This window comes from Halichoerus grypus, chromosome 7 (genome assembly GCF_964656455.1).
Source record: "Halichoerus grypus chromosome 7, mHalGry1.hap1.1, whole genome shotgun sequence".
Taxonomy (NCBI): domain Eukaryota; kingdom Metazoa; phylum Chordata; class Mammalia; order Carnivora; family Phocidae; genus Halichoerus; species Halichoerus grypus.
This window is the reverse complement of record NC_135718.1, coordinates 107,742,243-107,758,412: the sequence shown is the minus strand read 5'-3', so window position 1 is coordinate 107,758,412 and position 16,170 is coordinate 107,742,243. Positions and strand designations below refer to the sequence as shown.

At 38.0% G+C, this 16,170-nt stretch overlaps 1 protein-coding gene across 12 annotated transcripts in view; it reads right to left on the bottom strand.

Moving 5' to 3' along the window:
• Nucleotides 1-16,170, bottom strand: part of RASAL2 (RAS protein activator like 2) — a 359,574-nt gene that overhangs the window by 23,876 nt on the left and 319,528 nt on the right. For all 12 annotated transcript variants that reach the window (XM_078078022.1, XM_078078024.1, XM_078078023.1 and 9 more), the window contains 5 exons: nt 11,744-11,897; nt 9,731-9,829; nt 8,631-9,185; nt 6,095-6,239; nt 503-647 (listed from right to left, as the gene is read on the bottom strand). In XM_078078022.1, the coding sequence (XP_077934148.1) occupies nt 503-647; nt 6,095-6,239; nt 8,631-9,185; nt 9,731-9,829; nt 11,744-11,897 (1,098 nt within the window). The remainder of the gene's footprint in view (nt 1-502; nt 648-6,094; nt 6,240-8,630; nt 9,186-9,730; nt 9,830-11,743; nt 11,898-16,170) is intronic.

Here is a 16,170-nt window from a genome sequence, read left to right as displayed (position 1 = left end):
CAAAAGTCCAGATGGAGACTGGAAACCCAAAGCTACAAAACTCAGGGATTAGTGTAAATTTAGTTTTGCAAAGTGGGAAAATGGCATGAGGCTCCTGACTAAACCATCTGGTTTAATAGAGCTTACCATAATCTCTCTAAAGAGTGTTCATCAAAACTCTTCCAAAAATCTCACTAATCGCTGGGGTTGGAGCAATGCAAAAATCATTAACACAACCGTTTAACACTAGTAAGTATTTTAGAAAGCCATTAAAATACTTTTGGTATTAGAGGATGTGGTGCTAAGATTCTGGGGAAATATATTTATGTAGAGAGTCAGTTCACAGGTACTGCTGCTTACACTGGAGATTTGGATCTTCGAGGGCACTCTATCAGGGAAACCTTCCATCTTCCCCCTCAGCCCTTCCTTTGGTTGGGAAATGGCACCGTTAACACTGTGATGACTTTTGCATGGAAAAATGTCAATTCCATACGCAGGGACGGAAGCATTGACACCTGCTCACCAGTAGGAGTTGATGATCTTGCAGAAAGCCAGCTCACAGCACATCTTCAGGTTGCTCTGATGGTCTATCAGTTCACTAGAGGAACACTTGCTGGGGTCCACTTCGCAGTTCTCATCTGACTCATACAAAGCTTTGATGAACTCCCCTGTTTGAAGAGAGAAGATGACAGACAGTACAACTATGAATAGTGTCCTCCTGAACAGAATAAAAGGATTTCGGATTTCTGTCCTTAACGTAGAATGGGAATTTCTTTCTGAGACCTGACGTGGAGGGCACAAAGGATTGTTACTGCTTTAGAACCCAAGGGTTACTACCTCCCATATATCATGTTTATTTTCCTCATCCTGGAAGTGGAAAAACTGCAATCACTAACATCACCATAATGGTATTTATAAAAATAATAATGATACTAGTTTAATCAATGATACAACTTTAAATCTATTATCTAAAATCACGAATATATTTTATTAGCAGGAACTCATTATTTGTTATAAGGCCCTTCTACCAGGGTGAATAATGTTATTATTTTAGAAGACAAAAGAACCCAAGCTTGACTGAATAGCCCACCTAAGGTTTTTAGTGCTAAAGCTGGTGCCAAACATAGATTCAAGTAAGGGTCTCTAGACTTAATCTCCTGTGAAGGGGACAGTCATTCAACATAGCACAAAACTGGAGCAGAACATTTCTTTATATAATGTTCGCCCAAATAAATTTAGTTTAGCAGCACTGTTCATATATTCCATCCTCTACAGAGATATGTCCATATTCCCTAAAAGAACAAATCCTTACCTTCCCTGTTTTTCCTCCACTATACATTATACCTTGTGTATGTTCTAGTGTTCCATGTCTCACACTGGTGATTATTTGTTTACATGTTTGTCCCATGTTCACCTCTCTGGGATGAATACCCTCGGAGGTCAGAGGCCTGCTTCGATTCATGGTTGAATTTCCAGCCTATCAAACAGCTCCCAAAGCACTGCAGATGCTCAATATTTATCAGAGATGACAGTATGTATTCTTGGGTTTTTATAGGTCTCTACGATCCTTTCAAATCTGCTTATATCTCTCGAGGTTTAGCCTAGTTCTAATAAATTTCACGAAGCGAACAAAAATTTCTGCAAAATTAAGTAGCAGCAGCAACATGCGGGGCATTTTCTATTAAAAGGGTTATAGTGAGGTAAGCGAAAAATTTTACAAAAATGCTATAATAGAGGCCAGAAAGTGATTATTTGGAGGAAAAGTGCTTGGAGAACAGGAATTTAGTGCATAGAAAAAGTAAAGGTTTTGGAGCCAGACAGATCTAGGATCTAGCAGAGAGGACCTGTACTTTCTTTCTTTTTTTTTAATGTTTTTATTTACTTATTTGACAGAGAGAGACACAGCGAGAGAGGGAACACAAGCAGGGGGAGTGGGAGAGGGAGAAGCAGGCTTCCCACAGAGCAGAGAGCCCAATGTGGGGCTCGATCCCAGGACCCTGGGTATCATGACCTGAGCAGAAGGCAGATGCGTAACCGACTGAGCCACCCAGATGCCCAAACTGGCAACTTTTAACTAAATTTTCTCTGAGAATTCTTCAGGCAGCCTGGAAACAGCATTTATTTTTTTGCCCAAAGTGCATGAAATATAATTAAACTTTAATTATTCTGAGTGCTCAGCTGTCCTTATTAATTTTTTGGTTTACTGAGACTTCACTGTGAAGTCTCTTTATATAATAATTATTATAAAACCTTCCTCAATTGTAGTATTAGAGGCTCCTGCCACAGTAATTACAGTTTCATATGCAAATAATTGAATTTTTCTCAGGTAACTGAAAATTGTGCAGTTCTTTCTTCAGGGTTACTATTTGAAAAATCGCATTACTATCTCAAACCATATCAAATAAGTCTGAATTTACACTGGCTCCAAGACACACTCTGTAAGTTGTTTTCAAAAGAGAGTTTTTGTCACAAAAGTAAAATATAGGAGAAAAAATAGCCACTGAGCATCTAGGATCTTAAGGCTAACTAGAAATGTGGGAAGTTAAGCGGGAAGAAGACAGTAAAATCTCCATCCTGAAGCATCTTACCAATTAATTTTGTTTATGCTCTTGTAGCCATTTTCACTACCTTGGTCCTTGCTCTTGGGTTATGAATCTGATCATAGAGATCTGTGTGGGGTTATTTGAGTTTCTTCTCATGCTCACTGAATTTTCATGTCTCATATAGTCCATCAGCTATTTAATTATTCTCTGTTCTATCAAAGCACTTGCATCTACTTTTCACTTTGGAAATTATTTATTTGGAAATCCTGTTTATTAGTACACTGAATGGCAGAATATAGATTTTGATTTTTAAGAAGTAGGTAGTCAACACATATTTATCCCTAGGTCCACAGAATGGAGACTATGGTTTGAGATGCTTCATCATTGCCTTTTATAAGGCAATACAAATCATTAAAGCAAGCCATGAGATATACTTTAGGATAGGACTGTAATAAGCCCTTTTGGTGAGACTATGAACCTCTCTGTACCTTTCCCAATATCAATGAAAATCCATTTTCACTATTTTTACAAATTCCCATTAGATCTTAAACTAAAGCACATGACTTAGAGAAAAGACTATGAAGCTAGGAAGCAGGAAGAGAAGAAATTTAATTCTGCAGAGTAGGAATTAATCGCTACTACACTGAGTCCACTTCATGTAAACACAGTGGGCCTATTTCTTGAACAGTCATTCATATTTTACCCCGTACAACCTGGTCCCTGTCCTCCTGATAGCAGTCCCAGCCACCACTAGTGATCTTTATTTTTTTTAAAGATTTTATTTATTTATTTGACAGAGAGATAGACAGAGCCAGAGAGCACAAGCAGAGGGAATGACAGAGGGAGAGGGAGAAGCAGGCTCTGCACTGAGCAGGGAGCCCGATGTGGGACTTGATCCCAGGACTCTGGGATCATGACCTGAGCCGAAGGCAGATGCTTAACCATCTGAGCCACCCAGGTGCCCCAATAGTGATCTTTAAGTTGCCAAATGTGATAGCCATTTTTTTTTTAACCTCTGCTTTCCTCAATCTCTGACTCTATTGATGCTTTCTTCTCTTTTGGTGTCTAAGAGTCAGTATTTTCTTGGTTTTCTTGCTTTGCCTGCATGTGTGCACACGTCCTTTCTCTTTGTGATCACTTCCCTGATTCCTCTTCTTCCTTCCATCTATATCATAAACCTAGGTGCACTGGAAGATCTGTAGCTTCATTTATCCCTCCACATGGGTAACTTAGTCCTAAATTTCCAAGAGACACCTAGACAGATGTCTTGGGATTTCTCACCTAGAACCCCTGGGATTTCCTACTAGAACTTCAAATTGAATACCCATGAAGTGGAAATATCACTTTCCATCTCTCAAGCCTACTGCTTCTGTGTTCTTTATTTCTGTCGAGAATCTCATCATCCTTCTAGTAACTCAAGGCCCAACATTCATTGTAATATCTGGTCTCCAACCCCTACCCCGGCCCATTCTCACAAATTGACAAGTTGCCATGTCCCCTCAGCTCAACTTCTTTAATATTTCTCAGATCCCCCTTTCCTCTTATTCTTGGTGATCACATCATTCAGAGGCTCCTGATTTCCTGCCTTCCTTCTTACAATGGCTTCTTAACTGGTATCTCTTTTCAGTCGCTTTCTTCACCAACACATTTTAATCATTTTGTTAAACTAATTCTCTTGAAAATACCCTGCTCAAAACTTACAGTGGCTCACCAGTGATTACTGTAAAATCTAAACTCCTCAGCCCAGCACTCAAGGCTCTCAACAAATTGGTTCTAATTGTTTTTCTTTTTTTTCTTTTTTTTAAAAGATTTTATTTATTCATTTGAGAGAGAATGAGATAGAGAGAAAGCATGAGAGGGGGGAGGGTCAGAGGGAGAAGCAGACTCCCTGCCGAGCAGGGAGCCCGATGCGGGACTTGATCCCGGGACTCCAGGATCATGACCTGAGCTGAAGGCAGTCGCTTAACCAACTGAGCCACCCAGGCGCCCCCTAATTGTTTTTCTAATCTTTTTTGTTGTTGTTGACTTACTTATTTCATTTTTCAGCTAATTAATTTTATTTCATACATGCCTGGTTCTCTCATACCTTTACGCCTTTTTGTCCGTGTGCTTCTTTCCCCTCTGCCAATTCCTACTATTTCCCTTATCCAATATCTGTTTTTATATAGCCTTTCTACTCTTCAAGCTACACACACACTATTTATGTATCTTACATGGGAAATTTCATAATTCCATCAGCTAGAATTAATTTCTTTAATTCTTTGGGAAAGCACAGGATCTCCGTCTCTCTCTTTTTGGTTATAGGGATATCCTTATCTTCCTCATCTCCCTATCTTATAAACTCCTTGAGGGCAAAAATCTCTCCATTCATTCAACATAACTTACTGTCTACTCTTGACCGTCACATGTGATTACTGAGCACTTGAAATGTGCTAGCGCCAATTGGAATGTGTAACAAATGCAAAATACACACCAAATTTTAAAGAGTTAGTATGAAAAAAAGTATTATGCCTCACTAATAGTTTTTATATTGATAACCTGCTAAATAACATTTGGATATACTGGGTTAACTATAATGTTATTAAAACTAAGTTTACCTATTTCTCTTTACCCTTTTCATTCTGTGACGACTAGGAAATTTAAATCACTCACATTATGTTTCCATACGATGGTGCTGCTCTACATTCTGTGGGAAGTACTAGGGATATGAAGATAAAAGAAATGACTATGTTCTTCAAGAAACTCGTGTCTGCTTTATCATGATGTATGTCACCCAGCACAGTGCCTTACTCTAGTGGTTTTAATGCCTGAATTTCATGACCAGATCTGAAATTCCAGGTAAGTGGCCTAGTCAGCAAGAACTACTGATTGGTAGGGGCGCCTGGGTGGCTCAGTCACTTAAGCATCTGCCTTCGGCTCAGGTCATGATCCCAGGGTCCTGGGATCGAGCCCCGCATCACTCCCTGCTCTGTGGGAAGCCTGCTTCTCCTTCTCCCACTCCCCCTGCTTGTGGTCCCCTTCTCGCTGTGTCTCTGTCAAATAAATAAAGAAAATCTTAAAAAAAAAAGAAAAAAAGAACTACTGATTGGGCAAAATGTAGTAATTATTAAAAATTCTAGAGATCTTTAAGGCAGAAATTGGGAGTTGTGGGAACTGGCAAGAGTTTTTTTACCTTTTGATGCATGATAACAAATGTTAACACTTTCAAGATTTCAGTAATATATTTATATCATAATGTAAATAATCAACACTTTGGGGGAAACAGGTACCATCAGATCTAGTAGTGACATCCACTCATATTGTGTATCTTAGTGTAAAGAACTTGAGGGTCCTGGGGGTAGCCGCATATGCTGATGAGCTTTCTCTTTCTGTACATATTGGAATAAATCAATGTGTAATAAAGCAGTACTACTTGTGAGTACTAGAGAGACTTACAGCTGAAAGTCAAACTTTAACACTCTCGTCAGCTAGAACTAAGTAACATGCTGAATTTGAGCTCAATTTGTTTGTCCTACGAGGGTGAAATAACAAAGTCGAAAGGCAAAAAAAAACAATGCGCTTCTTCTCCATACCCAATGCGTCATGAAGATACTGTTGTCCCACCAACTTAAGGTATTCCTCAATGGATTTGGTGGCAATGGTGTTCTCTCTGAAGATCAAGACGTCATGCTCTCCACAGCGATCCACCTCAGACATCACCAAGTCGGTGAGAAAATCCTGGTAGAAAAACGTTCAATGAGGCACAAAGCAAATGAATAAGTAATACACATTGCAAGAAACTGAGGAAATATCGGACATCCTGGGAATGCTGCTTTAAAACTAAAGCTGCCTGATTCATTTGAAAGAAAAAAGTCAATCAGGATAAAAGCTTAATCACCCCAACCCGAAGTTTAAAATTCCTCCAAAGGTTTTCCATTGCACTTTTGATAAAGACCATACTTCTGCATGCGGCCCACGAGTCCCTATATTTTCTGGTTTCTGTCCACCTTCCCAGCTTCCTCGTATACCATTCTCTCTGCATTCCATTCCAGCCGCAAGGGGCTTCTCTTTAGGCCCTTGAATAACACCAAGCCCTTTCTAACACATGATGCCGTCTATTTACCACAAAGCTTCTGCAAATACTGTTCTGCTTCACTCCTACCCTCGCTCCTGCCCTCACTGTCATGGAGTTAATTCCTCAAATCCTTCGGATCCTCATTTGTACCTCATTTCTTCAGTGAAGCCTTCTTTGAAGCAGCATCAGTCAGGTCTCCTATTCCCCACTCTCATAGTGCCATATATCTTTCCCCCCTCTGCATTTCTCACTGTAATCACACATTTATTTCTGTAAGTACTTAATTATTATCTGTTTTCCCCCAGAAGACTGTAAACCCCATGAGGCCAAAGACAGTGTCTATTTTTAGTCATTTCCAGATCTTCAGCATTTAACAGTTTCTGGTACATATTAGATGTTCAATATATAATAGTTATAAATTGGTCCATGGTGTTAACATGGAATTTCTTAAACTTAACACTTGAACTCATTTTCTATCTGTCTGTCTATCTATCCATCTATGTATCTCCATCCATCCATCCACCCATCTATCCAGAAAAAAGGCATAAGGAGAAATAAAGCCCTTAAGGAATAGTTGGTTCATTTCTCAATAGTCTTAAAGATTAACTTGATGTAAAATTCAATGTTTATTATTCTTTAGTTTAAATGCAGTAACATCATATGTGGAATGTTATATATTCATTGGATATTTCAAAGTCTCCAAAACCAAAAACAAAGGAAATATGCTGATTTACTTTTACTTGAAAATTAAGCATTTTGAACATTAAGGGGATTTACTCTGTGGCAGCTCAACAAAGTAAGAGTTACAAATGTAGGAATCACTATTACAATTCATGTGCTAAGGAACAGGAGGAAACTTACGGGGGTGATGGTAACATTCTGTATCTTGACTGTTGTGGTTTCCATGGGTGCATAATATGTCAAAACTCATTGACTTTCCACTTAAAAGGGCGTATTGTACATAAACTGTACCTCAATAAAGTTGTTTAAAAAATATCATATACATATGATATATATATATATATATATATATATATATATATATCTTGAACCTTAAGCAATGGAAGAGCAGAATGAACATATCCATACACTTTCAAAGATGAAATTCAAAATTTCAATGGCACCTCATCCCAAACTCATACGCGTTTGTAACACTAGAAAACTCAAAATTATAATCAAAACTTTCAACTACAAAAATGATAATCAGTAGGAAGGCATTTAGATAAGGGACTGTAGATTGAATATACTGATATATTATTCTGGTTTGTATCATGAAATCTTAAAAGCACTTACTTTTATTGTTTGGTTCTAAATAAATTATTCTAACTGTGAACTCTAGATCTAAAATACAATTTTACCGTGATCCATTTGCATACAATATAATGAAGACTCAGCCTAGCAAATATGCCTCACAGAGATGGTAATTATCATAGTTTAGGCTGATCAAAGACTATCAGTTGGTTGGTTTTCTTCATATAATTAGCATATTTCTCTTTTTCCATCTTCCTGAATTTTTACTTCTATCCAGGATGAAATGAGGTTAAGATTATCATGAAACAGCTACTAATCAATATCCCTTGGTATTTTAATTCCATGAAGACTCTTGTCGATGTCTACCGTGCTTCTGGAGTACCTCCTTCTGTGACTAGGGAATAGAGTCATCAGTTAATCTTAACTTAAAGTATAGCAAGGAGTATAACCATCATTCAGCACACTCTGGAACTAATCTTGAACACACTGTGGGATTAGCACACCAATGGTACCACTTCTTCTGTCAGACAATAAAGAGCTCGTCCTGGTATCTATGTTTCATGCAAATGGACTTTAAAGAAATATCTGCTCGTTTCTCCATGTTACTTCCTTGTTTTATAATCCCCAATCCTTGGATCTACTACTACTACTACTAGACTTCCTTCCTAATTTTTTTTTTTTTTTTAACCAATAGCAAAGCATACTTCTCCAATCTGGATCTCTACATGAAACATAGTATATATGCTTCTTCATAAAAGGTAGGGAAGAGATTTTGGCTAATGCAGCCCTCCTTTTCCACTTACCTTGGCTCTGCCAGTACTCTGAAGAATGTGCACTAAGGCACAGGCCAACTCCTCTTTATTTCTCACACTAATTACTGGTTCAAGGACAGAACACAGCATGGTGTAGTTGCTGGTGACAAATTCTGCAAATTCTTTGTATTGCTCCATAGGCAGAATGGTGATAGTTTGGAAACGTGATTTAATCCGAATAGAAGGTCCTCCTGTCTTTCCTTTGTTGGGTGTAGGGGTACTCACTGGATACCACTTTTCTACAAATTGGCGACCAGTCACACTGGCAGTGGGAATGTTGACTAGCCCTACATAATTATTCTTGTCTTTTTTCTTCTTTTTTTCCACATCTTTATAAATGTGAACTGTGATGCTATGAAGAGGTGGAAGGCTGTAGAATTCAAAATGTTCACCCCAGAAAATATTATCTGCTTTGGTCTTGCTGGTTGTACGAGCAAAGAGGGTATCATCAAGGCACAGTTCACAGAAATATTTCTTTTTAGGGGCAAGGTCCTTGGCTTCAATGATCCATAAACGAAGAACATTTTCAGCTCGTCTGCAATTGTCCTATAAAAAAACAACAAAGTAGAGTTGGAAAGCTGAAGTCCCAGAAAAACAACATTTTCCTTTTAAAGTAGGTGATACTGACCAGGCACTTTATTAAGGGTAGTCATTAAATAATGAAAGGGATTGCTTTCCCTTTGTTCAGGATAATAGCAAGCTCTAAATAAGAAGATATTAGAATCTTAGCCTTATACACTCAATTTATTTGGGTTAAAAAAAATATCATCCTGTAATGTAAGTTCTAATATAGCCAGTCTAGTGGCAACTGGCCCAGTTTATGCAAATAAAAGAAGAGATAAGTAGTTAAGAAACTAGTGTTCTAGTCCCACTTCCGTCATGCACCAGCTTCCGACCTGGGCACGTGATGTAACTTCTGAGTCTTCTTACCCACACTGGTAAAATCACAAAAATATCTGCAATAAGATTATTTTGAGTGTAAAGTGGCATAACACGTAAATAAAAATTAAGGCGTGATTGCCGCATTTATTTTCTATCAACTTACTGCTTATAGAGTTAGACGTTTTTTAGACACTCAAAGCCACTGTTACCTTATTTGGCTGAACTGTCCTACGAAGGTTTTCCATCCACTTATCTCTCTCTGAAGCGGAGTTACAGCTGAAGCATTTACTTCCACTTAAGTACGTAACCTTCAACATAAAGATTAGGGATAAGGAAAAGGAAACAGGGTTTGGGGGCTCTATTTTTGTGATTCTATCATTTATGAGTTAGGAATATGCTATGAACCCAAATCATAACACACAAAACGGAAATGATATTTTGTAGTCCTGTGATATCTCTATTCTACATCTGCATCTACTTTTTGTTCTCTCACGTAAGGAGCATCTGCACTCATTTCCAGGTAGGAGAACAAAAACCATTGAGAATTCAGGTCAGGAAACTAAAACTGGCCTTTGGTTCGGAAAGATCAAAAATTAAAAACCTTCCAGGCTTGTAAACAAATACACTCAATCCTGAGTGAATTAACAAAATAATAACTGAAAATGCAAGAGAGCCTCTAAAATAGCTTGTCAAATTTCTTGGGACTGCCTTCGCTATAATATTACAGAAAGGGTACTCCATGAAAGTGAGAAGAATTAGCAGTACTGAATTAATGTTTTGGAACCCATTTCTCCTCCACTAGGCAACCGGCTTGTTCATTTCCAGTTACTGACCACTATTATCGTTGTCCTTTAAAAATGAACTATGCTCTTTATATACTTAGCACCTAACACTGGGCCTGGTACACAGCCTGTTGAACTGAGCTCCACAAATAGGGAAAATCCACGTGACTTTTGTAAAAAAGAACACCAATAACTGACCTGTTCGAATACTTCGAGTGTGCTCACATATTAACTCAATCTATGGTTACAACCTAGTGAATCAGATCAGATTATGTGTACTGTTCAGTATGGTAGCTACTAGCCACATGTGGCTAGTGAACACCTGAAATGCAGCTAGTCCAAAACGAGATGTGTTGTAAACGTAAAATAGACATCAGCTTTTGAAGACTTAGCTTAAAAAAAAAAAAAAAAAAAAAAAGAATGTAAAAAAATCTCATTGATAATTTTACATTAGTTACCTGTTAAAATGATGATATTTGGTTTAATAAAATTTTAGATTTTAGATTACATATTTGGCTAGCATTATATTTCTGTTGGACAGGGTAGATCCATAAGAACAGGGGTCAAACACCTTTCAACTCCTACACGATCTATCACAGGATTCGTATTAGTCACTTAGTAAAGTTCATGTTAATTAATTAAATCTTAACCCTAACAATCATACATACATACATATATGTATGTAATATAATATATATGTATGTATACGTATGTGTGTGTGTATTTATATGTATAGTTTTACACTTTAAATTACAAATGGTCAATTGTGTATATTTAGTTTGGGAGGGAGAAATTACCTTATAAAAAGTGATGGTCATAATTTATTGGTGAAGAGCAATTTATTCATTCAAGAAATTAGGTACCTGCAATGTGCCAGGGACCAGGCTGTGTGCAGGGGATTACAAAAATAAATAAGACACAGTCTCAGATCTTGAACTGCCTAGGTTATAGTTAGAAAAATTATGGTTTTGGGTTAATCTTCTCAAAGAATCATTAAAATTGGGGGCTTAGGTTTTCAGGAGAAAGATAACACAGTGGGTGATATCTTTATCAAAACTAAAAAATTATTGAACATAATAAAAAAATAAATAAAAGAATAAAAAAATGTTAAAAAAGGAAAAAAAAATAAAAAAATTAAAATACCAACTCAGTTAAGTTATTGTTAGGCTTGTGACCTCTGCCGAGAATATAATAAGAACCCATTTATTTTGGAAAGCAGACTAGGCCAAAAGGAATGAGAAGCCATCATCAATAACTTTAATGACCAATATAATTAGATTAATAGATTTCCAACATTTTCCTATAAGTAGGCAATTTTCAGCAACTGAAAGTCACTTAAGACGATCAAATCATCAATACCATAATAATGAAATCATAAAATTATTGGATAGAAAATCTGTTTGGTGTTTAACCTCTCTTCCTTCTTTCTATACTTTTTACCTCAAAGCAGAAGTCTTGCCCAAGGACGCTACTATGGAGAGGTTTCACTGATACAGGCTCTCCTCTGCCGAGATCCAGACATTCCACTGCACTGCAAGGGCTCAGCAAGGACTCATGGGAACGTGACTCTTTCAGTTTAGGAAGACCACGAGCCCTAAAAGTAGAAAAAGATATTTTAGACAGTGTAACTACTTGGCCTACAATAAAATGAAGGACTAATGCACTGGAAGCTAACAACAAATGTATAAATTCCTAAGGGAAAAGTAAATAAGGAGCAAATTAATAGTTAATCCATAATAATAATAATAGTAGCCATAGTCACATGGCACATATAAACCACATATGTATTTGTGTGTGTACACACATATACACACTTTTTTTTTTCAGTACAACACAAAAACATATTATAACTTTACCAGTCTCAAGGGAGTTCAAAAAGCTCCACTACGGACATTGTTTTTATCCTCATTCCTATCTTGAAGATGAAGAAATACATACTATTCAAGGTAGCTTATATATTCTTTTTTCATGCAAAGGTATTATCAAAAGACATGTTTTATTTTTTTCCTTTTTTTTTTCACGTTATAGCTTGAACCTTTTCTCTCCTTCACAAAATAGTAGTGGCTGAACCCTCATTCTGTTTCTTTCTGCTTTGGCAGAATAAACACACTCACACACAGAGTCAAAGCCAAACTTTTCAGCACAAGACCCTGCCTTTCAAAAGATCTGATTTCCATCTCAATGCGGAATTCTTTTCTGGCAAGCATTTGGTCATATCCATGCTTTACTGTACAAACATGAATAAAGAATAAAATGCCCGAAGAAACCTCCCACCCTCAAAAGAAATGTTCAAACTCTCATCTAGAAGAACAAATCTTTGTCAACAACATTCAGGCATCCTGACCGATTCTGTTTCTCAGTTGTTTATTTTTATTTTTTTGTTGTTGTTTTATTTTATTTTTTTTGAATTTTTAAATTAACATATAATGTATTATTTGTTTCAGAGGTACAAGTCTGTGATTCATCAGTCTTAGACAATTCACAGCACTCACCGTAGCACATACCCTCCCCAATGTCCATCACCTAGCCACCCCCTCCCTCCCACCCCCCACCACTCCAGCAACCCTCAGTTTGTTTCCTGAGATTAAGAGTCTCTTATGGTTTGTTTAAAAAAGAATGTTGGGAATGACTCCTGCATGACAGGAGCTGGCCCCTCGCTGCCTTCCAGCTTGGGAAGAATTAATGAAGTCAAATGATATCAAGTAAAATATTCTTGGATCCAGAACTGGATAGCCAAGCAGTTTTACTCAGTAATTACAGAATTTATTGACTAAAATACCCAGAGTTAAATAGATATATGTTTCGAGTAGAACTACCCAGGAATAGGGATAAAAAGAAATGCCTGTGTAAAGACATTTGTTTTTGGAAAACACATTAAATAAGGAGCTTCACTTATTTCCTTGAAACGACTACGTTAACATTAATATCAGAGTGGCTTTCGGTTAAATTATAAAGCAATGAGATACAGGAAGCGAGCACTAAAGGCAGCTCTTTGCCTTTTGTCTCCATTCTCACACTGTTTCATCAAGCTCCATACAGTAAGAAACACCTCAAGCAGTAAGACTTCGCATCCGTTCTTCTTTCCACACACATGAAAAACAACTACCATTTAATGTTTACACTGAAAAACATGTGTTCTGATACTCAGCAGCCTTTCTAAGGTCAAAAAGCCAATATGTGTATTTCCCATGGATAATACAAAGCATGTACGAAAGGGACAAATGCCACCGAATGTTTTGTACATGAAAATATAACAAGGTGACATTTCTTTCCCTTTGTCCTCTTGGACAAGACAATGACATGTTATATACCGCAAACACAGCACCGCAACTCTAACTAAAGGCTACAACAAATTTTACTTTCATATAATTACCATATAACCTTTCTCAGTATGTTTCATAGGGAGCCAGTGGAGCGAACAGGGTACTGTAACGTTTTTAAAACACATATAAAACAATCATTGCAGCCCCTTTTTCCCAGCAAGAGCTAAGGAAAGCTGCTCGTGCTCTGGGAAGGAGCCTCCCGATAGGAAAGATGAAGGCCTATTTGAAATCGAAGCACGTCTGACAAAGGGCTTACTTCTATTTTGAAAATTCTCAAGGAAAATATTCTCAAAGCAGAAATTAATTTTGTTTTCACCAGAACAAACGCCTACCTACATGAAGCAATTGTACAGCCACCCAGCAGCGCAACCCCAAACCATAGCGGAGCCGCATGTCCCGGCGTCGTGAGGCACTTTCTGCGCTACCTCAGACAACAGCTCTCTGCTTAGGAGACAAGAACCAACAGAAGAGATTTTCCCTGCTGCCTCCGGTGACTGATAACATCTTTGGATAAACGTTTTCCAGGTGTAATTTCAAGTCTCCAATAGAAGTCGAACAGAAACCCAAACAAGGCAACATGAAGTCATCTTCCAAAGAGGCAGCAGGATAGGTAATATTCCTTCGTCTCTTCCTCAGGCTGCATCCAGCCAGCCCCTCAGGTAACACAAACAAGGTTCTGGGCTCTAGGCTGGGCCTGTTGCCATGGTGCTCCACCTAGAAGGAGAGCAGGGCTGGGAGGCAGCAGGGAGAAGCTGTCGTTTGAAGGACTCGGGAGCATGCTCTGCGAATGTGACCATTTTAAGACAGGAAAGAAGGAATGGCAACGTCCCTACTCATTTCCACTCAGAGTTTCTCAAAGTCAAAGGCTGTAGGAAAAAACCAGAGGCAACTCTGCGGGTGGAGGAGAATCTCTTAACTCAGGGACAAATCTGAGCTTTGGCTCGCCTCCTCCGTGATTCCCTGCCCTCCCCTAGAAGGTATTTGCTACATCCCACTTGCAAGAACAATCCTTCTCTCACATCTGTTCTATTTATTTTGCAGTGTTTACCCTAGTTTAGTGTCCCTAGATATTATTTTATACTAACTTATCTGGATTACACAATTTTTTTAAAAGAGAAAATTGGATAAAATTCTTATTCACTGTATTTCCAATGCTGAACAAATTTCATTTCAATTCGATACTCACATCTAACTTCCAAATGCAGCCATCAACAGATATTACAACCAAGACATCTGGAATTAGAATTCAAAACTTCTCCTCGGTATTGAAATTGCAATTATTAATATGTAGTTCAGAACCTCCTATTGTTCAGCACATATGTATGTGTGTATACACACATGTACACCCTCACACCCATGAATTGAACACCAAAGTCACTAGGATGTTCAACATTACTACTGAATAAATAAGCAAGCCCTACCTCTTTGGGAAGAAAGTCTCCGGGAAGACAGAAGTAATTCCCAGAGAAGCAGGATTACAGTAAACAGGAAGATCAAGCAGCCTGGGAATGGCCTGAGGTTGGGGGAAGGTATTATCTGGGTAAATATTTCTATGTAATAGCATTAGTAACTCAAGTCCCCTCTAAATCATGTTTACCTCCTCCTGTACCTTCATGTGAATGGATTTTTCTTAGATCTTCTAAGTAGAGAGTTTTAACAGCCCTGTATGCCACTGCAGGTACTTCTCTAATGTAAAGCAGAACGTGGATTTATTGAGAGAATAATTTGAGTTTAAAGCCATTTTTCCCAGTCCAGTCTGACAATGGCCTTCATCAAGGAACCCAGCCTTGAAAAGTGAACCTTGCGAATCCCTTGACGACTAGCCATGGTTCTCTTCCCACCACCTGCACTTCTACCCCCAACCCCCATCATCCCAAACGCTATGTAAGAATAATTCAGGGCTCCAATATAATTATTTCTTGGTTTAATTGGGAAACTGCTTTCCAGAAGCAATTTTACTTTCAGTTAAGGAACACCATATTCTTTACATTTTTGTTTTAAGGTGAGCAAACAACCTTGATTGCTATGTAAACTCCAAGGCCTCTAGCAACGTGATAGGTAAGGGTTAACAATCTAATTGCTTTGCTGATGAAGATTACCTGCTGCTTCTGACCTATTTAAGAGATAAACTACAAGACAAGAGAAGCCTTCAATTACTCACTATAGTGAATAAGTATTCCGTTGCTTTAACCCACATCCCTATCTTAAAATCAGTCTTAAAAGACGAAAGTGAAGGGTTGGGGGATGGGGAGCCAATACACACACCACTGGATAGACTGATAGACAAAAAAAAAAAAGGAGTCAAAGAACTCTGATTAGTGTGATGTTAAGTAAAACACAGCTGGATTTTTCTCAGCATAACCATTCAATTTTTTTAAAAGCCATATTTCCCCCAAAGTGCCAATGATGCTTGGATGTGTTAGCTCAATCCGCCACGTGTTTACAGATTCAGTTCCAAATCATCCGGGAAACTTTTAATTAAAAATGCTTATTGCCACACAAAATCCTGCACGCCAGCGCAGGTGAATTTCTGCTGGGCTTGGC